General features: G+C 42.4%; 1 protein-coding gene across 5 annotated transcripts in view; it reads left to right on the top strand.

The window, feature by feature from the left end:
• The window catches only part of SRGAP3 (SLIT-ROBO Rho GTPase activating protein 3), a 256,455-nt gene that overhangs the window by 156,392 nt on the left and 74,912 nt on the right, over window positions 1-25,151 (top strand). For all 5 annotated transcript variants that reach the window (XR_012128993.1, XM_073230986.1, XM_073230985.1 and 2 more), the window contains exon 4: window positions 7,936-7,998. Coding sequence is in view for 4 of the 5 variants with exons in the window: in XM_073230986.1 (XP_073087087.1) it covers window positions 7,936-7,998 (63 nt within the window). In the remaining variant the exon portion in view is untranslated. The remainder of the gene's footprint in view (window positions 1-7,935; window positions 7,999-25,151) is intronic.

The following is a 25,151-nucleotide window of genomic DNA, read 5'->3' as shown; positions in this document are numbered from 1 at the left end:
TGAAACCTTCATAAGAGTGTATATCAATCAAACCTTAATAAAAAATAGTATTATTAGTAGAGATTCAGAAACTACTAGATTGACCATGTCAAGTCACTATTTTGTGGCCATTCCAAGGTATCCTTAGACTCCCTCAGACCTGTTGTTTTCAGCATTTCTGAAAATGAAGGCCTTCATTCAGATAGGATCCCAGAGAGATGCTGGCAGGAATTACAGGGGGAAGAACGTGACAGGCACTGTGCAAGGCTTATTGTGTCATCCCGTTGCTGGGCTCCTGTGTAGCATCAGTGGGGCCCACCAGTGCCTAGAACCTATGGTGAGTGGTTCCAAGGCCTTCCTGTTTCCTTGCAGTGTGGTTTCCCAGCCCTGCCAACAGGGGGAAGAGCTCAGGGCCCAAGTCTGCATTCTGGCTTCTTGCAAAAACATGTAGTTGACAACATTTGGAGTCACAGCAACAGGAGACATATTAGTTTGGAAAGGGGTGGGGGAAGAAAGCAGGTGTCCAGGAGCAGGGAAAGGAAGACAATGGAGGAGAGAGAAAGAATAACAAGGGTTCAGATGGAAGGCGGGGCAGAGATGAGGCTGAGGGTGATGTTTGGAGGCAGGGCTGGTGACATGTCAGAGCGCCAACAGCCCAGTATGGACAAGCTGAGACACAGCTAGAAGAAACAGCCAGTTAGCTCTCCCAGCTGCTGTGGTCAGGGATAAGCTATCCTCCTAGGACAGACAGGAGGAGCCCCATCCCTCTGAGATGTGCCTTTTAAGCCTTTGTTTTGGAAATAAAAACACAATTGCTTTGGGAGATGGCCACTGCTTCCATATATATCACATATTTAAATAGGGAACACCTGTGAGTCTCAAATTTTATTTGATGAGAAAAAGCCAGAGTGTGGAAAAGTAAATAGACATAGGTATTTTGTTTTTATTTAGTTTTGTTTGTCTCCTATAGTTTTCTTGGAACCCCAGCACATTCCTCATGGAATGGTAACCCAACTAAGAGCATCTAGTGAAGAAAAATAGGGAGGAAAAAGAGACAACCTCGCTGGAGCCGTGCCTGATGAGACAGCAGAGAGGCCAGGAGGCCCTGAGTGGATGATCAAGAGCTGGGAGAGCCTCCACCTCACTCTCTGCTTTAAAATTTTCTAAAGGAGTTTTAGGATGGTCTCCTTCGCAGAAGTGAAGAGGACGTCTTGTCATTAAAACCCTGCATTTTAGGACACCTGTATTTTCTAGATGTTAAGGATGACATAAGCATTGGACACGATCCCTTTTTAAGTTAGTTTGAGAAAGAAACATGCCTTGTAAAGATAGAGATATTCAAATAAGCTCATAAAGTTCTAGGATCTAGAACTTTAGTGTTTTTGAGGGTTTTTCTTCAAAAGCATGATTAGTTGACTATTGAAAATTAAATCGCTGTGACAAGAGTTTCATGGCAAAGAAATTAAAATTGATTTCATTGAGGAATCATTTCTCAAAAAAATTTTGCCAGATGGCCCTATGAATATGTGTTTTTTTGGCAAAAAAAAAAAAAAAAGAAAGTCACCTTTTATTCCTCTCTGGTTTTCTCCTGCTTTTGCATATCAGTCAGCTCATGCCTAGGCATTTATGGAGCTCCTTTTGTATGAAAGTCTTTGTGATCAGCACTATGGGAAGCTGCAGTCCCTGCCTTGAAGGAGTTTATGCTCTAATTGGTTGGAAATTGGTCCTTTTGCAGGAACTGTTTGAAAGCTGGTGCCTGGTGGAGGGTTCTCAGAAGGTTTTCTCACTCTGTGATCATTCTGGTGTGTTCAGACTGACATAAGCACAGATTATGTCAGTGTTCTTTCACACAAGCAAAAATGAAAATTTACTAGATCCTATAAGCTGGAAAAGTCCAGAGGTAAGTCTTGCTTAGGCGTCACTAGATCAGTATGTAAATGTTCTTGCCAAGGCCCCCGTTCTCCTTGTGGTGAGCAAGGCAATTGCAGGCCACCCAAGACTCCTGATGCCCTGACCTTAGCATCCTGTCCCAGAGGAGAGGTGATCTGAGGGTATGGTTGTTAGAAAGCTCCCAGGGAAGATTCTAATTGGCTCAGCCTGGAATACATTTCTATCTCTGACCCAATCGCTAGAGACAAGGTGCTGGAGCACTCTGGTCAGGTGCATCCCCTAACTGATGGACCATCGTATGTGGCCATGCAGGCAGGGGTCAGTCCCACCATATCTCATCTCCTGTTATTGGGAGAAAGAGGAGGAGAGAAGTGAAAGGTGGCTGTTGTGGTTGATTTATTTCTGGCAGGGCAGGTAGACCACAAAAGACCAGAACTAAACCTGCCTATGAGTGGGGGTAAAGGCCAGGGATGCAGATTCCTGAACAGGTGATGAGAAAGTGCATCAGACAAGCAAACGGTGTCCAGAGGGCAAGCCCTCCTTTGTGGCCTGGACTTATTGCTTTTCCAGCATTGCAATGGCTTCTTTTCATCCATGTGCCTGCATCTTCCATGAGGCCCAGAGGAAGCAGACCACAGGAAGTCATTATGAGTGCTAGCTCTGGAGTCAGACCAACCAAAAGCTGAACCTGGCTCTGCCTCTTCCTAGATGTACAGCCTGGAGCAAGTTGCTCAGCCCTTCTGAGCCTCTAGCCCTCACCCGTCCAGTGGGTATAATCATAATACCCACTTTAAAGGTTTAAATTTGAGAATGTATGGAAGTGACTTTGGACAGTATCCAGCATGTGGAGAGTGCTCCATAAGTGCTAGCTGCAATTGGTAAAGAAAGAACATGTCTCATGCAGCTCTGTGTCTTTAGGGCCTTGTGTAAGACTGGTATCTAGTAGGTATTTTCAGATAATTTTTATTTTAATAATAAATGCGTGTGTAAAATGAATCAAAGCTAGGTGAAGAATTGGCCACAAAAGTGCAAGAGGAGGTAGTGCTGGCAGGAGGATGGGTTCAGGGGTTGCTGGGAATCCATGGAGGCCGTGGTTTCATATCCATGGGTGAGCCACGAGGTTCAGTCTCAGGAAGCAGGCTCTTCAGTGCTTCTCAAATGGAAGCATGCTTGTTTAGAAGGCACTCTGCCAGGGTCCGGTCCAGCAGGTCTGGGCTGCCGTTCCTTGATGAGCGTCAGCGGATTCAGATGGCCACCTCCCCAAGAGACCCCACTGGTTTCTGGGTCATAAACTCAAATGCCTCCATGGGCCAGATGGGTGCCATGGACAGGAGATTCTGGACACTGTGGCCAACCAGAGATACAAAGGAGAGCCATACTCTGAATGGTGGCTCAGTATTGCTAGATTTTTCTAGTTTTCAGGAGAAGCTAAAAATCAAGACTTGTAAGGGGAATTTTCTGATTTTTAAATGCTGAGAAACAAGTCAGAATTTTTGAAAACAGTGAATGGCTTCTGCAGGCTGGAGAAGCTGCCCCTCAGAGCCATTGGTCTAGGGCAGTGGTTCTTAAGTGGGGCCATTTTGTCCCCCAGGGAACATTTGACTATGTCTGGAGATAATTTTGTCACAACTTTGGGTCAGGGTGGAGAATGCTACTGGAATCTAGTGGTTAGAGGCGGGAGAAGCTGCAAACCATCGTCAGAGCCCAGGACAGGCCCCCATATCTAAGTGTTATCTGGTCTTAAGGGGAGTTTAACAGGACTTGGCTATGGGCAGAAGAAAGAGACAGGGTGGGAAACACCTGCTACCTGATTTTACAGACTTACTTGGGTCAGAAAGACAGGGCTCTGCCCTTGCAACCCTGAGGAACCATGGCTGTTGTGGCCGAGCCGTCCTTGGCCCAGTGTAATCATTTTCCGCAGTCCACATACTTCCTGTGCATAAAACAGCCTGCCACCACTGACCTCTGAAGGCATGAAAGTCATGTTAGAAATGTGGGCATTGAGTGCTAATATGTTTCCACGTGGGTCCCCAAGGACTGGGTGTGATGGTCTGCTAGAGATTAGCAGGGTTTTGGCCTCCTGTTCCTGGTGGAACGTTTGGTTTGGGTTCCTCATTCAGTAGTTTCTGGAACTGTAGTTGAGAATATTTCCCTTCCTAACTATCCCCAACCATTATAAAAATAATGAAATGCCTTTAAGTCCCATGCAGTTCAGAAACTTTTTGCAGAGCACTCACTCTGTAGCCAACCCTATGCTTGGTGCTGAGCGGGAGATGAGCAGAGACTCAAGCAGGTTTCCTCTGGTGGCTTACAGTTCCACTGAGGAAACACAAGAACCAGACCTCCAGTCCCTCTCCGTGCAGTCTTTCCTCTGCCTCCTTATTGGAAGTCCTAGCCCGCCCTATGGGGAGTTCTAAAGATGGAGCAACCCTTCAGTGCTGTCTCAGTGGAGACAGGAACTCTATGCCCCACACACATGTGTCTTTGGACAGACACCTGTCAGTCTTTGGAGGGACTATTACCTTGTCCTCTTGATTAGGCTATCCTTCTGAAGGGCACTCCTGGCTGGGAGCTGCTGGGGATCTGAGCCTCTACCACCAGAGAGAAAGTCTTTTTGTGCTCATGGGGCTTACAGTCAAGTGGAGGAAAGAAATGATAAATGAAGAAACAAGTAAACAAGCAAGATGATTACACTTCCCTTGATAAGTACCAAGTAGAGCAGAAGCAGGTGCTCCTTTTACAAATGGGGAAGCTGAGGTGCCCAGAGGTCAAATGGCTTAAAGCCCCACCTCCAGTCCTGGTCCCCGTGGTTCCAAAATTCAGCCCTCTCTACTATATAACCAGGCCTGGGTTAGTTGCATAGAGCCTCGAAAGTCAAACTAAAGAACTGGGCCTTGATCCTGTAGGGACTGAGGAGGATTTGGAGGAACACAGTGAACAGTTTTTTAGGAAAGTACACTGCACGGTTATGCAGGGTCAGCACAAAAGTTGGGGACTTTGTTAAGGGGCAGTGGCAGCAATCTGGGTCCTGCATTGCGGATGTGCTTGCTCTGGGACTGGTGGTGGGAAATGGATCCCTTAGGATGCTGTTGGCTGCAAGTAACAGAAAACCCCAGCTTAAAGTGGCTTAACCAGCAAAGCCACAGAACTGGAAGTTCACATGTAGGTAGGTTTTAGGTTCAGTTCTACCAGTTTCCCAGGAGATGAAGAAGGAACCAGGTTTCTTTTGTTCTGCCACTTACGGCTGCTTCCTCTTCTGATCCTATGAGGCCTGCTGGTAGCAACTGGGACTCCATGCTTTTTTGCTGGTGTTCAAAAAGCTTAAGGCATTTAGAAAAGCTTAATAATCTGAGATGTCTGAATTTAGCACCTAGCAAAATGATTAAGGAGCATTCTTCTCTTCTGTCCAGTTAGGTCACATCCCCTGGACTAACAGCATATACCAGAATCCACCATCTTGAGTTGGGGTGGGTTCAGCTTCCCTGGAAGTCTTCAGCTCATTGCCTGCTACAGAGAGCAAAGGATTGTGCAGTATGAAGACAGGACACAGTGACAGATTGGATTGTGGAAGAGGAATTTTTACATAGTGTCAAAAATAACTCCAAGATATCCAGTTGCCATGCCTGGGAAGATATTGTCCAGTTTACCAAATTCAAGGGGATGGGGTAAAGTTCAGGAGTTTGCTCTTGAACAATTTGAGTTGATGCGATGAGGAGACATCCAGACTATACTGTTTTGTGACTGCCGAAGACACAGGTCTTTGAACTTGGGCTCAAGGTCATATAGGACAAGGCCCAAGAGAGGGGACCATGGAGTTGGTGACATGGCTGTGGGTCACTGAGAAGTACAAGTTGAGGTCAGGAGTGCTTGTGGCACTAACTGGGACAGAGCCTGAGAAGGCAAAGCTGGTGGGAATTTTGGAGGCAGGACTATTCCCAGCAGAGCTGCTTCTGAAATTTTATCTGACTGGGATCCCTGCTTATGTGCACAATGATGGGTGTTAGTATGTTCACCACACCATTGCTTCAAATGTTAAGAGATCAGAGACAACCTAAATGTCCATTACTATGGAGCTGGTTAATTATGATATGTCTAGCATATGAAACCCCAAACAACTTAAAAAAAAAAGGATGGAGGAGCTACATAGGAAAAAAATCTCTCAGATAGGTGAAAAAAAGCACGTTGCAAAAGTGTGTATAGAATACTCTTATTTTTGTTAATAAAGAAATACCCTATCCAGATGTATGCTTGTATATTCATAGGCTGTTTCTGGAAGGTATCAGAAGAAACTTCTAATAGCACTTGCCTCTTGGCGGGGTTCTAGGAGTCTGGAGGCTTACATTTTAGTTTTTACTTGTTTAACATATATATTTATTACCTATCAAAAAAGTTAGATCATAAATATGAATACATAAGAAATTAAGTCTTGACTGTCAGATATTGGCAAGACTGAGGACCAAGAGGGAGGCCCCTGGAGGTGTTAGGGAGTCTGGAGTCAGCAGTGGGACAAACTTCACCGGGAGGGGCCACAGGGGAAACCAAGGCACAGACTGACTGCTTTCTTGCAAGAAGTAGGGACGATAGAAGATGGGCAGAGTGGTTGGCTTCATCAAGTCCCACTGTGGATGCACAGGATGTGACTGAAGGCTTCTCCATGAGCTCTGCCCAGAAGGTTCTACTCAGGCTCTGCTGTGGTTCTGGATTGGGTCCCCTTTCTTGAGCCACCAGATTGGAGGGAGGTCAAAGTCCATCTCTGGAATAACTCCAGAGATGTGGCTCTGTTAAGAGATCTGGTGCAGGCAAGGACTACTTTCAGTTGGGTGATTCTTGGCAATTTCAGGCCTCGGAGTGAGAGAAAGGCTGTGGGGCAGGGAGAAGGAGCCTAGGAAGGCCTCATGTCTGGTACTGAGCTTCCTCAGCTACTGCTGAGCCTGGGGGCTGCTGACTGTGCAGGAACAAGAGAAGACTGGTCCTTGCCCATCAGCTGCTGGTCATGCTTGAGGCTGAGGGAGCTCAAGGGAGAGCCGGACGGCTCAGCTCTCAGGGGCGGCATCAGGGTACCTGTTTTCAGTGTGGAATATTTTCAGTATGGTCTGGGCAAACTGAAGAGTATTTACCATCATCACCATCATCGTCATCATAATACATACAGTAATAGAGAATCCTAGACTCTTCAGGCTGGGTAAAACCTAGAGATGATTTGTTCACTGTTTTCTGACTCATGTTCACCAATATACTGAATGTGTAAGTCACTCTGTGGGAAAAGAATGAGGCCAACTAAAATACACACTGCAGCCCCCTTAGGAAGTCTGTGCACATGAGGGTACAAAAACCTCTGGAAAGTTCTGCAGTAAGAAAACCTGTCTCACTTTGTTCTGCCAGCTTTTCCCAAACATATCTGGTCACAGAAGCCTCTGCCCCTTTTTTAATTCTGCCGGCAGGGACCCCCAGACCATACTTTAGGAAGGGATGCTTTACGTTAAGCTTTTTATTTTATAGATGCGATGACTATGGCTGCAAGACCACGTGGCCAGCCGGTGATGCAGTGGGGGCGAGAACCCCCACCTCCTGCCTTGCCCTGTGCTTCAGTGGGCTGTCCGTTAACCTGTACTGCTTGTGATGGATTGAGATGCTAGATCATTATTTCTCAAACTGTGTTCTATGGAACCCCACTCTCATGAGGCGTTAATGAGTATTGAGCTAGGAACACATACTCTGCTCACATCAGCCTAAGACCCACAGAATTAAAGAAAGATGAATGTGCCGATTGGCTGTGGGGCTTCTCAGAATCTTTTATGTGGTGATATCTCTGTGAATCACCAACACTGGGCGGTGATATGTAGGGTTCCCCAACTTATATGGCCAGGGAATTCCATTTGCAAGGAGCCTATCTCTATGGATTTGTTACAAGTTGAGGAATTCAAGTCTAGATCAATGGGGTTTATGTTGATTTCTGTACCCTTCCCACCCCACCCCAAGTATTCCTGCTCTTTCTGTGTTGAAAAGGAAATTGGTCAATGCTACCAATGACTTTTTCTCTCTAATATTTGTTCTTCCTTATTCCAGAGCAAGGAGATTGGCCTGCAGATGCATGAGGAGCTCCTGAAGGTCACCAATGAGCTTTACACAGTAAGTCCTGCTCAGACTCTGCTGCTATTTGGGATCGGGTCCCCTTCCTTCAACACACAGAGCTGGAGGGCGGCTAACCAGAAATCTAGTTAGCATTTTGTGCCCAAGTGACAGAGGTCCTCATGGTGTGATATAATGGCTGTAACCCCAGCTTCTGATTCTCTACATCTGGAATGGGGCCCTGGGCATTTTAGTTTGTATAAGTGCTCAAGAGATTCAGACCTGCCACCATGGGAATATGTTACCTACGAAGGCAGAAGACATAGAGTGAAAGCTGGGGGAGCATGGACGCAGCAGGTACTGAGGCAGGGCATGGGTTTGGAGTCAGGTAGGACAGGCTGAAGTCTACGCTCCTTACTGACTGTGGGACCTTCAGCAGGCACGTAGCTCATCTGGATCTCAGTAGTCTCACCTGCAAAATGGAGTACCGTTCTGTGGATCACGTGAGGTGCTGGGGGTGGGCATGCCTTGCCATTTCCAAGGAATAATTTCAGATCACCACGGTTTGGCCCAGAACTGACTGTGGAGGCAAGATCTAACTGGACTTGGGATGGATGTTAGAATCCAAGAAGGCTAGTGAATGGGGAACACTAGCACACCAGGTAATGATGCGTGGATTTACCAACTGTGCTTTGAGGAGCCTTTGGCTTCCTTGGGGAGGAATGTGGAAAGCCCCAGGGACAGACTGGGGGAACAGGGCAGGATAGCCCCAGTGGACAGAGCTCCAGGACCTTCACCCTTAAGATAGAGTAGAGTAAAACTGTTGTTTGAAATATTTGGGGATTCCTTATGAAGTCTCTCATTAAAAGTGGGGATTCTGCTTCTAAAATTATATTTGAAAATCTCTGGTATGAAGGGAAAGTACAACAGGCTGTGAGCAAACCCCTGTCTTTGGTGTAATTACCTTTCTATGTTCACATCTTGGGTGGCTAGCAGATGGTGGATTCCCCAGGGTTTCAATAAACTTTTTATTTTTTATTTTTATTTTTAAGTCATTTAATTATTTTTTTATTGAAGTATCATTGATATACAATCTTATATTGGTTTCAAGTATACAACACATTGGTTCAGCAGTTACCCATATTATTAAATCCTCACCCCAACTAGTGCAGTTATTATCTGTCAAAATAGGAAGATGTTACAGAATCATTGACTGTATTCTCCATGCTGTACTACCATCCCTGTGACCAACTTACATTATGATTGAGAATTTTTGTGCCCCTTTATCCCCTTCATGCTCCCTACCTTCCCATCCTGATCCATTCCCCATGGTAACCACCAGTCACTTCTCAGTGTCTGTAAGTCTATTGCTGTTTTGTTCATTCTGTTTTGTTTTGTTTTTAGATTTCACAAATAAGTGTTTGTCTTTCATATGGTGTTTGTCTTTCTCCACCTGGCTTATTTCACTGAGCATAATGTCCTCTAGATCATCCATGTTGTCACAAATGGCAGAATTTCTTTTGTTATACCTGAATAATATTCCATTGTGCGTATGTACCACATCTTCTTTATCTGTTCATCTGTTGATGGACACTTACATTCCTTCCATAACTTGACTATTGTAAATAATGCAGCAATAAATATAGGGATTCATGTATCTTCTCAAATCAGGAATTTGTTTTCCTCAGGTAAATTCCTAGAAGTGGAGTTAGTGGGTCAAATGGTATTTCTGTTTTTAGTTTTTGAGGAACCTCCATAATGCTTTCCACAGTGGCTGCACCAATTTACATTCCTACCAACAGTGTAGGAGGATTCCTATTTCTCTATATCCTTGCCAACATTTGTTATTTCTTGTCTTTTGGACAGTGGCCATTCTGACTAAAGTGAGGTGGTATTTCATTGTGGTTTTGATATACATTTACCTGATGATTAGTGATGTGGAGCATCTTTTCATGTGCCCATTGGTCATCTGAATTACTTCTTTGGAGAAATGTCTGTTGAGATCCTCCACCTATTTTTTTAATTGGGTTATTTGGTTTTTGTTGTTGTTGTTGTTGTTGAGTCATGTGAGTTCTTTATCTATTTTGGATGTTAACCCCTTATTGGATAAATTGTTTATGAATATATTCTCCCATACTGTACATTGCCTTTTTGTTCTGATGGTGTCCTTTGCTGTACAGAAGCTTTTTAGTTTGATGTGGTCCCATTTGTTCATTTTTTATTTTGTTTCCCTTGCCTGAAGAGATGTGTTCAGGAAAAATTTGCTCGTGTTTATATTCAAGAGATTTTTGCCTCTGTTTTCTTCTTTGAGTTTTATGGTTTCATAACTTACCTTCAGGTCTTTTATCCATTTCAAGTTTACTTTTGTGTATGGAGTTAGACAATAATCCAGTTTCATTCTCTTACATGTAGCTGTCCATTTTTGCCAACATCAGTTGTTGAAGAGGCTGTCTTTTCCCCACTGTATATCCATGGCTCCCTTATCTTATATTAATTGACCATATATGCTTGGGTTTATATCTGGGCTCTCTATTCTGTTCTATTGATCTATGGCTCTGTTCTTGTGCCAATACCAAATTGTTTTGATTACTGTGGCTTTGTAGTAGAGCTTGAAGTTAGGGAGCATAATCCTCCCAACTTTGTTCTTCTTTCTCAGGATTGCTTGGCTATTTGGGGTCTTTTGTGGTTCCACATGAATTTTAGAACTATTTGTTTTAGTTTGTTGAAGAATGCTGTTGGTATTTTGATAGGGATTGCATTGATTTTGTAGACTGTTTTAGGCAGGATGGCCATTTTGACAATATTAATTCTTCCCGTCCATGAGCATGGGATGTATTTCCATTTACTGGTATCTTCTTTAATTTCTCTCATGGGTGTCTTATAGTTTTCTGAGTATAGGTCTTTCACCTCTTTGGTTAGATTTATTCCTAGGTATTTTATTCTTTTTGGTGCAATTGTAAATGGAGTTGTTTTCCTGATTTCTTTTTCTGCTAGTTTGTTGCTAGTATATAGGAATGCAACAGATTTCTGTGTATTAATTTTGTATCCTGCAACTTTGCTGAATTCAGTTGTTAGTTCTAGTTTTTTGGTGGATTCTTTAGAGTTTTCAATGTACAATATCATGTCATCTGCAAACAGATTAACTTCTTCCTTTCCAATCTGGATGCCTTTTATTTCTTTGTGTTATCTGATTGCCATGACTGGGACCTCTAGTACTATGTTGAATAAAAATGGGGAAAGAGGGCATCCTTGTCTTGTTCCCAATTTTAGAGGAAAAGCTTTCAGCTTTTTGCTGCTAAGTATGATGTTGGCTGTGGGTTAGTCTTATATGGCCTTATTATGTTGAGGTACATACCCTCTATATCCACTTTGTTGAGAGTTTTTATCATGAATGGATGTTGAGTTTTGTCAAATGCTTTTCCAACATCTATTGAGATGATCATATTTTTTATCCTTTTTTTTGTTAATGTGGTGTATGCTATTGATGGATTTACAAATACTATACCATCCTTGCACCCCTAGAGTAAATCCCACTTGGTCATAATGGATGATCTTTCTGATGTATTTTTGAATTTGGTTTGCTAATATTTTGTTGAGGATTTCTACATCTATGTTCATCAGAGATATTGGTTTGTAATTTTATTTTTTTGTGGTATCTTTGTCAGGGTTTTGATATGAGAGTGATGCTGGCCTCACTGAATAAGTTTGGAAGTTTGCCCTCCTCTTCAATTTTTTGAAAAACTTTAAGAAGAATGGGTATTAGCTCTTTTTTAAATATTTGATAAAATTCAGTGGTGAAGCCATATGGTCCAGGGATTTTGTTCTTAGGTAGTTTTTTTAATTGCAATTCGATTTCATTGCTGCTGATTGTTCTGTTCAGATTTTCTGTTTCTCCCTGGGTCAGTCTTGGAAGGTTTTATTTTTCTAGAAAGTTGTCTGTTTCTTCTAGGTTATCCAATTTGTTGACATATAATTTTTCATAGTATTCTCTAATAATTCTTTGTAGTTCATGGTGTCCATGATGATTTTTCCTTTTTCATTTTCAAGTCTGTTTATGTGTGTATACTCTCCTTTTTTCTTGATAAGTCTGGCTAGAGGGTTATCTATTTTGTTTATCTTCACATAGAAACAGCTTCTGGTTTCATTTATTCTTTTTATTGTTTTAATCTTCTCAATTTTATTTATTTCTGCTCTAATCTTTATTACGTCCTTCTTAATACTGACTCTGGGCCTCATTTCTTTTCTTCTTTTTCTAGTTTCATTAATTGTGAGTTTAAACTGTTCATTTGGGATTGTTCTTCTTTCTTGCAGTAAGCCTGTATTCCAATGTATTTTCCTCTTAGAACTGCCTTCGCTGTGTCCCACAGATTTGGGGGCATTGAGTTGTTGTTTTCATATGTCTCCATATATTATTTGATATCTGTTTTAACTTGGTCATTAATCCATTCATTACTTAGGAGCATGTTGTTAAGCCTCCATGTGTTCGTGGGTTTTTTTTGTTTTCTTTGCATAATTTATTTCTAGTGTCATACCTTTGTGGTCTGAGAAACTGGTTGCCACAATTTCAATCTTTTTTAAATTGTTGAGGCTCTTTTTGTGGCCTAATATGTGATCTCTTCTGGAAAATGTTCCATGTGCTCTTGAGAAGAATGTGCATCCTGCTGCTTTTGAGTGGAGCACTCTGTAGACATCTATTACATCCATCTGTTATAATGCATTGTTCAGTGCCTTTGTCTCTTTACTTATTTTCTGTCTGGTTGATCTGTCCTTTGGACTGAGTGGTATATTGAAGTCTAAAATGAATGCATTGCATTCTGTTTCCCTCTTTAATTCTATTAGTATTTGTTTCACATATGTAGGTGTTCCTGTATTGGGTGCATAGATATTTATAATGGTTTTATCCTCTTGTTGGACTGACCCCTTTATCATATGTAATGTCCTTCTTTGTCTCTTGTTATTTTCTCTGTCTTTTATTTTTTTGGTATCTTTACAATTACATGAGGAACATTATGTTTACTAGACTCCCCCCATCACCAAGTTCCCTCCACATTCCCCATTGCAGCCATTGTCCATCAATGTAGTAAGATGTTGTAGAATCACTACTTGTCTTCTCTGTGTTGTACAGCCCTCCCCATGGCCCCCCCACATTATACATGCTAATCATAATGCCCCTTTCTTCCCCCCCTTATCCCTCCCTTCCCACCGATCCTTCCCAGTCCTTTTACCTTCGGTAACTGTTAGTCCATTCTTGAGTTCTGTGAGTTTTCTGGTGTTTTGCTCCATCAGTTTTTTCTTTGTTCTTATACTCCACAGATGAGTGAAATCATTTGATACTTGTCTTTCTCCGCCTGGCTTATTTCACTGAGCATAATACCCTCTAGCTCCATCCATGTTGTTGCAAATGGTAGGATTTATTTTCTTCTTATGGCTGAATAGTATTCCATTGTGTATATGTACCACATCTTCTTTATCCATTCATCTACTGATGGACATTTAGGTTGCTTCCATATCTTGGCTATTGTAAATAGTGCAGTGATAAACATAGGGGTGCATCTGTCTTTTTCAAACTGAAGTGCTGCATTCTTAGGGTAAATTCCTAGAAGTGGAATTCCTGGGTCAAATGGTATTTCTATTTTGAGCATTTTGAGGAACCTCCATACTGCTTTCCACAATGGTTGAACTAATTTACATTCCCACCAGCAGTGTAGGAGGGTTCCCCTTTCTCCACAACCTCGCCAACATTTGTTGTTGTTTGTCTTTTGGATGGTAGCCATCCTTACTTGTGTGAGATGATATCTCATTGTGGTTTTAATTTGCATTTCTCTGATGACAAGTGATGTGGAGCATCTTTTCATGTGTCTGTTGGCCATCTGAATTTCTTCTTTGGAGAAGTGTCTGTTCAGCTCCTCTGCCCATTTATTGGATTATTTGCTTTTTGTTTGTTGAGGTGTATGAGCTCTTTATATATTTTGGATGTCAACTCTTTATTGGATCTGACATTTATGAATATATTCTCCCATACTGTATGATGCCTTTTTGTTCTATTGGTGGTGTCCTTTGTTATACAGAAGCTATTCAGTTTGATATAGTCCCACTTGTTCATTTTTGCTTTTGTTTCCCTTGCCCAGGGAGATATGTTCATGAAGAAGTTGCTCATGTTTATATCCAAGAGATTTTTGCCTACGATTTTTTGTAAGAGTTTTATGGTTTCATGACTTACATTCAGGTCTTTGATCCATTTAGAATTTACTTTTGTGTATGGGGTTAGACAGTGATCCAGTTTCATTCTCTTACATGTAGCTATCCAGTTTTGCCAACACCAGCTATTGAAGAGGCTGTCATTTCCCCATTGTATGTCTGTGGCTCCTTTATCGTATATTAATTGACCATATATGTTTGGGTTAATGTCTGGAGACTCTATTCTGCTCCACTGGTCTGTGAGTCTTTTCTTGTGCCAGTACCAAATTATCTTGATTACTGTGGCTTTGTAGTAGAGCTTAAAGTTGGGAAGTGAGATCCCCCCTGCTTTATTCTTCCTTCTCAGGATTGCTTTGGCTATTCGGGGTCTTTTGTGGTTCCATATGAATTTTAAAACTATTTGTTCCAGTTCGTTGAAGAATGCTGTTGGTATTTTGATAGGCATTGCATTGAATTTGTGGGTTGCTTTAGGCAGGATGGCCATTTTGACAATATTAATTCTTCCTAGCCAAGAGCATCGAATGAATTTCCATGTTAGTGTCCTCATTAAATTCTCTTAAGAGTGTCTTGTTGTCTTCAGCATATAGGTCTTTCACTTCCTTGGTTAGGTTTATTCCTAGGTATTTTATTCTTTTTGATGCAATTGTGAATGGAATTGTTTTCCTGATTTCTCTTTCTGCTAGTTCATCGTTAGTGTACAGGAAAGGAACAGATTTCTGTGTATTAATTTTGTATCCTGCAACTTTGCTGAATTCAGATATTAGTTCTAGTAGTTTTGGAGGGGAGTCTTTAGGGTTTTTTATGTACAATGTCATGCCATCTGCAAATAGTAACAGTTTGACTTCTTTACCAATCTGGATGCCTTGTGTTTATTTTGTCTGATTGCCATGGCTAGGACCACCAGTACTATGTTGAATAGCAGTGGGGAGAGTGGGCATCCCTGTCTTGTTCCTGATCTTAGAGAAAAGCTTTCAGCTTCTCGCTGTTAAGTATAATGTCGGCTGTGGGTTTGTCATGTACGGCCTTTGTTATGTTGAGGTGCTTGCCTTTTCTACCCATTTTGTTGAAAGTTTTTATCATGAATGGATGTTGAATTTTGTCAAATGCTTTTTCAGCATCTATAGAGATGATCATCTTTTTTTTCCCTTCTTTTTCTTGATGTGGTGGATAATGTTGATGGATTTTCGAATGTTGTACCATCCTTGCATCCCTGAGATGAATACCACTTGATCATGGTGTATGATCCTCTTGATGTGTTTTTGAATTTGGTTTGCTAATATTTTGTTGAATATTTTTGCATCTATGTTCATCAGGGATATTGGTTGGGTAATTTTCTTTTTTGTGGGATCTTTGCTTGCTTTTGGTTTTAGAGTGATGCTGGTTTCATAGAATGACTTTGGAAATATTCCCTCTTCTTCTGTTTTTTGGAAAACTTTAAGGAGAGTGGGTATTAAGTCTTCTCTATATGTCTGATAAAATTCAGTGGTGAATCCATCTGGGCCAGGGGTTTTGTTCTTGGGTTGTTTTTTGATTACTGATTCAATTTCTTTGCCGGTAATTGGTCTGTTTAGATTTTCTGTTTCTTCCTTGGTCAGTCTTGGAAGATTGTATTTTTCTAGGAAGTTGTCCATTCTTCTAGGTTTTCCAGCTTGTTAGCATATAGATTTTCATAGTATTCTCTAATAATTTTTTGTATTTCTGTGGGGTCTGTCGTGATTTTTTCTTTCTCATTTCTGATTCTGTTAATGTGTGTAGATTCTCTTTTTCTCTTAATAAATCTGGCTAGGGTCTTATCTATTTTGTTTATTTTCTCAAAGAACCAGCTCTTGGTTTCATTGATTTTTTCTATTGTTTTATTTTTCTCAATTTTATTTATTTCTTCTCTAATCTTTATTTTCTCTGTTTTGAAATCTATTTTGTCTGATATTAGTACTGCTACTTCTGCTTTTTTCTATTATTTGCATGAAATATCTTTTTCCATCCCTTCACTTTTAGTCTGTGTATTTCATTGAGTTTGAAGTGAGTCTCTTATAGGCAGCATATAAATGGATCTTCTTTTTTTTTTTTTTTATCAATTCTGCAATTCTGTGTCTTTTCATTGGTTCATTCAGTCCATCTACATTTAGGGTGATTATCGATAGGTATGTACTTTTTGCCATTGTATGCTTTAGATTTGTGGTTACCAAAGGTTCAAGGATAGCTTCCTTACTATCTAACAGCCTATCTTAAGTAACTTATTACTCTATTTCAAACACAATCTAAAGGTTCTTTTTTTCCCCTCCCCTTCTTCTTTTTCCTCCACTCTTTATATATTGGGTATCATATTCTGTACTCTTTGTGTATCCCTTGACTAACTTTGTGAGTAGTTGATTTAATTTTGTATTTGTTTAGTAATTAATTGGTCTTCTACCTTTGCTGTAGGTTTATTTTCTCTGGTGACAGCTATTTAGCCCTAGGAGCATTTCCATCTAGAACAGTCCCATTAAAATTTCTTGTAGAGATGGTTTGCTGGTGATAAATTATCTCAACTTTTGGTTATGTGGAAAATTTTAAATCCCTTCTTCAAATTTAAATGATAATCTTGCCAGGTAGAGTATTCTTGGTTGGAGGCCATTCTGTTTATTGCATTAAATATGTCATGCCACTCCCTTCTTGCCTGTAAGGTTTCTGCTGATAGCCTGATGGGATTTCCTTTATAAGTGATATTTTTTCTCTCTCTGGATGTTTTCAGTAGTTTCTCCTTGTCCTTGATCTTTGCCATTTTAATTATTATATGTCTTGGTGGTGTCTTCCTAGAGTTCCTTGTATTGGAAGATCTCTGTACTTCTATGACCTGAGTCACTGTTTCCTCCCCCAGATTGGGGAAGTCCTGAACAATTATTTCCTCAAAGAGACTTTCTATCCCTTTTTCTCTCTCTTTTTCTTCTGGTACCCCTCTAATGTGAGTATTGTTCTGTTTGGATTGGTTGTACAGCTCTTATATTCTTTCATTCCTAGAGATTCTTTTTCTCTCTGTGCCTCAGCTTCTCTGTTTTCCTGTTCTCTGACTTCTATTTCATGTAACATCTTCTCTACTTCATCAAATCTGCTTTTAAATCCCTCCATTGTATGTTTCATTTCAGATACTGTATTTTTCAAAGTTTTTGTCTCTGTTGAAATTCTCCCTGAGATCTTGAATATTTTTCTGTAGCTCCATGAGCATGTTTATAATTTTATTTCAAAATCTTTATCAAGAAGATTGATGATTTCAGTTTCACTGTAATTTTATTGGACCAAATTCCTTTGCCACTTCATTTTTTTTAGTGTTTTCTATGGAATAATAACTTTGTGTAGGTGGCACCCTCTAGTGTCCAGAAGCTCTACTCTCTGGAGCTGCCATCAGCAATGGCCAGGGTCACAGGTGAGGGGAACTGGCACCTGCTGGGAGGGAAGAGTTCAGCTGAGAGAGTTTCCTGCCTTCCCGTCTGTAACACCTGCCTCCACTGCCAGGTCCAGTGGGCTGAGGGTACAATGGGGAGCCTCTATGCTACACCTCTGTATCCACCATGGGCAGGACCACTCTCTGGCTTGCCTGTGTGATGGTGGGGCCGCAAGGGAGCTGGACAGGTGCCTGCTGGGAGAAGAAGTGGCAGGCTGCATACCGCAGCATTGGGGAGGGGGTTGCTTGGGGCTGCATTGCCAGCCAGGGGGCGATGGAACGTCTGAAGGTCCTCAGAGTTTCCAACCTGCTGAGCTGAGCTTGCCAGGAAGGTTTCGACTACCTGCCCTTTCTCCTGAGCAGTGAGCTCTGTGTAATCTTTGCCACTTTAGCACCCCTCTTGCTGCTGGGAAATCCTTCAAACTGCCTGCCTTTCTTTTGTCACAAGAGGGCCAGTTGTGCATGCCTATTCTCTACAAGCAGCTGGAGTCTCAGTCTTTCCAAGGATTCCCCCCGTTTTTGCTTTCCAACCCTCTAATCTGCAGAGTACCATGTAATGTGGGTTTGTGGTCCTGGAGCAGATCTCCAGAGCTGAATGTTCAGCAGTCCTGGGCTTCTATTAGAACTCCCTCCCTGATCTGTTTCTTTTCCTCCCACCTGTGGGCTCAGGTGGGGGAAGAGCTTGGGTGCTGCCAGATCTTTACCATTTTCTCTGAGGTTTTCTCTTTTTCCCCAGATGTAGGCAGTCCATTCTGCAGTCTTCAGTTCGCTTTTTCAGAATTAGTTGTATTTGCTTTATTTTTATGTTTTATGTGATTTTGAGAGGAGGTTTCTGCCTGACTTCTCATGCCGCCATCTTTGCTCCCCCACATTTAGGTCTTTGATCCATTTTGAGTATACTTTTTTGTATGAAGTTAGACAGTAATCAGATTTCATTCTCTTACATGTATCTGTCTAGTTTTTCCCAACACCAATTACTGAAGAGTTTGTCTTTTCCCCATTATATATTCATGGCTCCTTTATTGTATATTAATTGGCCATATATGCATGGGTTTATATATGGGCTGTCTGTTCTGTTCCATTGATCAGTGGGTCTGTTCTTGCGCCACTACAATATTTTTGTTTACTGTAACTTTGTAGCTAGCTTGAAGTCAGGGAATATAATCCCCCCACCTTTGTTCTTACTCAGGATTTTTGGCTATTCAGGGTCCATTGTGGTTCCATATGAATTTTAGAACTATTTGTTCTAGTTTATTGAAAAATGCTGTTGATATTTTGATGGAGATTGCATTGAATCTGTAAATTGCTTTGGGAAAGATGGCCATTTTGACAATATTAATTCTTCCCATCCATGAGTGTGGGATAGATTTCCATTTATTGCTGTCTTCTTTAATTTCTATCATGAGTGTCTTAGAGTTTTCAGAGTATAGTTCTTTTACCTCCTTGGTTAGGTTTATCCCTCGGTATTTCATTCTTCATGATGCACTTGTAAATGGAATTGTTTTCCTAATTTCTCTATTGGCTATTTTGTTGTTAGTATATAGGTATGCAACAGATTTCTGTATATCAATTTTATGCCCTGCAACTTTGCTGAATTCAGTTATTAATTCTAATAGTTTTTTGGTGGGGTCTTTAGAGTTTTTCTCATTATATGCCCAGTAGTACCCTCTGAACATACTAACTCCATCACCCATATTAGGGAAAAGGCTTGTTTCCACTTGGGACCAAGATGCAGAGGAGACAGCAGGGCTTCATTCATTCATTCATTAATTCATCCATTCACTTGACCTAGTGAAGGTCAAGTGAACTAGCCTTCCCTCTGCCTAGTCCTCATCACCCCATAGTGCTGCCCTTTCTAAAATACACTAGCACATGTACAATGCATGTGCACATGTACACACACACACACCACCTCACCTCACCTCTTTTCCCCTGAACTCCTATCAGCCTGACACTAATAGCCCTTGAGCATCATGTGTAGTCCTAAGAGGAAAAAGGGCAGAAGCTGAGAGTGTAGCCAGTGTGCTAATCCTTCCGGAAGAGGCAAATACAAAACAAACAACAATAAAACCCCATTGTGTTTTCATTGTTGAGCTAAAAATATGTTGATTTTCAGTATAATTCTAAATCATGAAATGCATCTGTTGTGTTTTGAACTGACAAACATTGCAGCATCCCCCACAAGGCCCCTCCTCTGTGCTTTCAGTCTGTTCCACGCTCTCCCAGGCGGGGGTGCAGGAGGGCCCCTGGAGACCTCTTTCAGGGCAATATGGAGAGAGCCTAAGATAAGGAGCAGCCACACCCAGCTGCAGCTGGTGGCAGGTAGACACTAATTGGAGTGATGAATGGGCTCTACTTTTCCATTGTTCAAGCTTTGATTTGATTGTGTGCTGTTGGACTATCATCACAGTCTACTAGCCAGGGTGTGGCCCAGTTTCATCCAGGAATGGAAGTGTTCCTAAGAAAAGCAGGGATCTAAGGTTTCCTGCTGGACAACCTCCTCACTTCTCTCAGTATTCCTGCCAAGATGTTCATTCCCTTGCTCAGCATACATTTACTGCTCTTCCACTGTATCCAGAGGATGAGACATAGCCACATCATGTGACAAGGGTCTCAGTGGGGATATGGACACAGCGGGAGGGGGGTGGGGTTGTGAAATCTACCTGCACATCAGGAAGGCCACAGAGAAGAGATGGCATTTGATTTGGACCAGAATGACAGCGGATTTTCCTGCGTGAAAGGGAGGCAGAGGGAGCAGCATTGCTACAGGCACAGAAGCAGGAGGCCATCGTGCAGGAAGAGAAGCCCCTGCTCAGTGCATCAGCATTATGTTTGTGAGTCACTGTTTGGCCAGTTGGGACCAGGACGATATGGGTAGTGGAATGGGGGTGGTGGGTAGCAGGGAGGGAAGCCTACCTTTTGGGACTCATTCAATAGCAAGAGACAGGAATCTAGTACAAACTGGCTCAAAAAAAAAAAAAAGATGATTTATGGAATCTGAGAGACTCACACACTCTTTAACCATCAATGTCCCCATTAGAGTGTATATTTTTGTGGCACAGAGACCCTGTCAGTTTTCCACACAGTAGTATTTCCAGCCTGGGTGTGGTACCTGGCATATAATAAACTGCTCAATAAATATTTAATGATTGAGGCATTTAATGATTGATGCCGCCATAGACTCACCAGAGCAAAACCAGCAGAACTTCCCCTCCTTCACTTTTTCTTCTTTATTCCCATGTTTCCCTTTCCTCCTTCCTTCTTTCCTTTCATCTATCCATCCATCCTTTCATCCTTCCTTCCTTCCTTTCTTCCATTCATCCATCTACCCACCCATCCATGCATCTATCTTCTTCCTATTTGGGTTTTGTTTTCCTCTGTGTTGGCTTCATGATCAGGCAGGCTTCTTCCATGTGGTGACAAAGACGGTTGCCCCCACCTTCCTACCAGTTAAGTGCCCCCCTGGTGGAAAGAAAATGTGCCCTTTCTAGTGTTTCCTGCAAAGCCTCAGAGCTGCCTCCAATCGGCCTGGTTGGGATCAGGAGCTATAATGACTGTGGCCAGATTAACGTAATGTTCACTTATTGGCCAGGCCTGCATCTCATGCCCACCCCTGAGGATTGGAGGGTATTGTCAGTTTCCCATGAATCCCAGGGACTGAGAATGGTTGGGGTGAGGGAGGGAATTTTAGAGATTTCCTCAAAAAAAAAAAAAAGTCAGGAAGCTGTTCCAGAAGAAGGAGGACAGGATGAACCTAGTCAGAGAAAAGCAGCAGATGTCCCCTGAGGGGGAGTTGCTGGGGTAAGATGAGGAAGTGGCTCATTGGGTAGAACTCAGACATACACCTGATGTTTTTCTACCTGTAAGCTGTTTCTCAAGCCTATTTGGATCGTATTCTGTTTGGCTTGGTGCTCACACTGCTCTGTTTTTCTGAAATAGTCCAGTCCCTATCCTGTGCCCTTTTTACCCAGCTAACAGCTCCTCTCGCTTCAAGGTTCAGTTTAGCTGTCACTTCTTCCATGAAGCCTTCCTTTATCACGGCATTTATCACACTGAGATAATCGCTTATGTATTTGTGGGTCTCCCTATTAAGTGTATATTCGGTGAGGATAGAGACCCTGTTTGTTTTCCACATGGTAGTATTTCTTAATGTGTTACCTAGCACATAGTAAACTGTTCAGTAAATGATGACCAAAGATGTAACTGTCTCCTTACCCCCAAATATATTCACCAGATCAAAGGTAGTGGAATTGTATCTCCTCTGTTTTATTCTCCTTCCCCACCCCATCCCTTCTATCCATGCACTTATCCATCCACTCATTCACCTACCCAGCCATTTGTCCATCCATCCACCCACCCATCCATCCATTCATTCATCTATCCATCCATCCATCCATTCATCTATCCATCCATCCATCCATCCACCCACCCACCCACCCACCCATCCACCCACCTACCCACCCATCCATCCATCCATCCATCCTGCCTTCCAACCATCCATCCTGCCTTCCATCCATCCTTCCACCCAGGCAGCCAATCAGCCAGCTGTCATTCATTCATTCATGCCAGTACAAATATATTGATACTTGTTGGGTATGAGTCTCTGCTCTAGTACAGGGAATATGATCATGAATGAGGTCCTGGCCCGCATGGATTTTGCACTCTAGTTGGGGTGAGACAGTTTATAAACACACAAAATGAATAAATAAGATAGTGATTATAAGTTCTACAGAGAATGTAGTCCCCATAGTGTGGTTAGTCACACTGAAAGCTGGGGACTTCTCCTTTCCTTCAAGGATGTCTTTGGCATGCACTGGCCCAGGATTTCACCCATACAACTCTTCAATGCCTGTGAGATAGAGGAAATGTACATGGACTGCTTCACTGAGAACCTGTTGTCTAACACTGATCCTTACCCTGCCCCAGCATGTCCCTTCATTGATGCTGTCAATTTCCCGAATTCCCTTGCCTTCTTTTGCATTTAAATGAGGATCTGAAGGGCTGTGCAGATAACACTTTTCATATTTTCATGATCTAATGATTTGGGAAGATACAGAAGGCATCTTTTGCTATACAGCAAAAAGCTGCATGATTACCAGAAACAGCCATGCCCACAGCTCAGAAGTCCTGGCCATCTGGCTTGCTATGTGACTTTGCACAACACACTTGCTATTTCTGAGTCTCATTTTCCCTTAGTGACCGAGATATCTATAAAGCCTTCTGAGGACCTACAAACTGATATGGATCCAAGAACAGTGGTCTCAACTTACAAGACCCTACAGGGTCCTTCTCAGCCTGTGCTAGAATTGTTCTGAGGGGGCCTTCCTAATAGGGTCTGGAGGGCAGGAAAGTGAACCCCCCATCTGTCATTAAGCTGTATGGCTGCCTCTGATGGGCCCTTCAGAGATCCCAAGGTGAAGACCAAGGCCTCAGCAACCTGGCCTCCACTGAACTCCTGCATCCACCTCTGCTCCCTTCTGGCCCTGATGTGCTGTCAGCCAGTTTACAGTTGCGCTTATGGAGCACTTTCCCATCGACCCCCTGTCAGGTCTTCACCAGACGGCACAGAGAGGACAAGCCTCTGCTGCAGTCACCCAGCGCACGGCAGGAGCACCCGGCTTCAGAACCATGGCTCCTGAGTCACCAAGAGGGTAGAACATTTGTTCATCCCTGTTCTGTGGTCTCCTCGTCTGTACGGCAGGGATCGTATGGTGCCTGCTTCATATGGTTTTGTGAGAAGTAAATGAGTTAAGTAGGTAAAGTGCTTAGAGAAAGGCCTGCCATAGTACAGGCTGGATAAATCCTCGCTGCCATTGTTGTTATTGTTATCACACTGCTTCTCAGGACTGGCGTGAGGATTAAAATGCTCCTTGGTGATAATAAAAGGAGAGGTTTACCAACTCCGAAGTAATGGATACATTTAAGTATTATTTAACACACCCAGGGCTGGCAATATTGAGCAGACTCTTCTAGGCTATTGAGCTAAGGGCCCTTCATGTGGAAGCCCATGTTTCAGGTAATTAAATAAAGGAAACATCTAGAGGATTCTGTAGTTAGATTCATTTCAGAGAGGTACCCAGGTAAACTCTGTTGCTGCAGCTGTCTGACATAAAATCACCTGTGGTGATCAAGTTCACTGTTATTCTTGGGTTCAGGAATTTCCGGTGGGATCACATAGTTTGGCCCCATGGTCAATCAGGCTGTGTTCTCCAACCACGGGATTTTTGGAACTCAGTTCAGAAGCTACATTGAGAAGTTTGGCTTGTTGGACAGTAGGAAGAGGATTCTGTGGCTCAAGAAGAGTAGAGAGCTAGGCAAAGGAAAATGTGGGAGGCTAGAGCATCTGGCTGGGATGCTGACCTTGACCAAATAGATGGATGAATGCATGGATAATTGGACAGGAAGATCTAGTTGCAAATGAAAATGCTCTCTCTCCCTCTGAACTACCCAGTGTAGATGATAGATTAATGGTGAGATAATCAGACCTCAGCAGCTGAAATAGAAAAAATGGATTTAGCAGGAATCACTGAACCCAGAAAGGGGTGGAATCCAGAAATGAGCACTACCAACAGCACAGTGGAGAAGCAAAGAAACCAGTGGTGTCTGTGAATGTGGAGGAATAGAGAAAAGCTTTGAAAATGGGAAAGGTGGGAAGCCTGCAGACAGACTTCAGCTGGCATTCCCAGATCTTAGCCTCATTATGGTCTTGGAGCCATGACATACAGATGGTTGAAAATATGCAACTGTCTTGGTTACGTGTAAACCTGCAGTCACTCCCTTTGGCCACTAGATGTCGAGACTGCATCGATCTGGCACACTTCCTTGGTCCTTTGAGTTGTTAGGGAATAAGGTTAGTGGCATGAAAAGTGGATGCAGTCCGCAAGAAGGGCATCTCTAGAGGCTTTAGCACAACTGTGGATGAGCAGAAATGGGTGGAATGCAGAGATGAGGTCTTTCTACCAAGATCTATGATGAAAAGTTGATTGCTTTGAAATTCTGGGATGTTTTCAGGGTGAAAGAAGTAGGGAGAAATATGGTATAGAATAAATTTTTCACAATAGCTAATGTTCTCTAAAGTTGGTGAGCAGTTTCCTGAAGTCAAGTTCTCAAACTCTGAGCCCACAGCAGGGATGATGATGGTGGTGGTGTTGGTAATGGTAGCAGCTAATGACTCCATGCCTCTTACTCTTTGGCAAATATTGTTCTCAGCATTTTACCTAAATTAACTCATTTAGTCCTCATGGCAAATCTATGATGTAGGTGCCATTATTAACCCCATTTTATAGATGAGGAAGCAGAGGTCAGAGAGATTATATGACTTGCCTAAGGCCACACAGCTGCTAAGTGGCAACATCATGATTCAGCCCAGACATTCGGGCCAGAATGCATAGTCTAACCTACCGTGCTGTGCAGTAGATATTGCCACCACTGTCTTCTGGCCTATGGCCAAGGGAACTTGTGAGCAACAGATCAATGCTGTGAATTCACAGTAAGATGACAGAATTCCTCATTCTAATAAACTCACTTCACAGGACCTCAAATGAGAAGGAATAAGGTTATAATGTTGGTCAGTAATTCATTTCTTGTTCCTGATTTA

This window comes from Manis javanica, chromosome 3 (assembly GCF_040802235.1).
Source record: "Manis javanica isolate MJ-LG chromosome 3, MJ_LKY, whole genome shotgun sequence".
Classification (NCBI taxonomy): Eukaryota; Metazoa; Chordata; class Mammalia; order Pholidota; family Manidae; genus Manis; species Manis javanica.
Note: the sequence above shows the minus strand (reverse complement) of the source record. Positions and strands in the feature narration are given on the sequence as shown.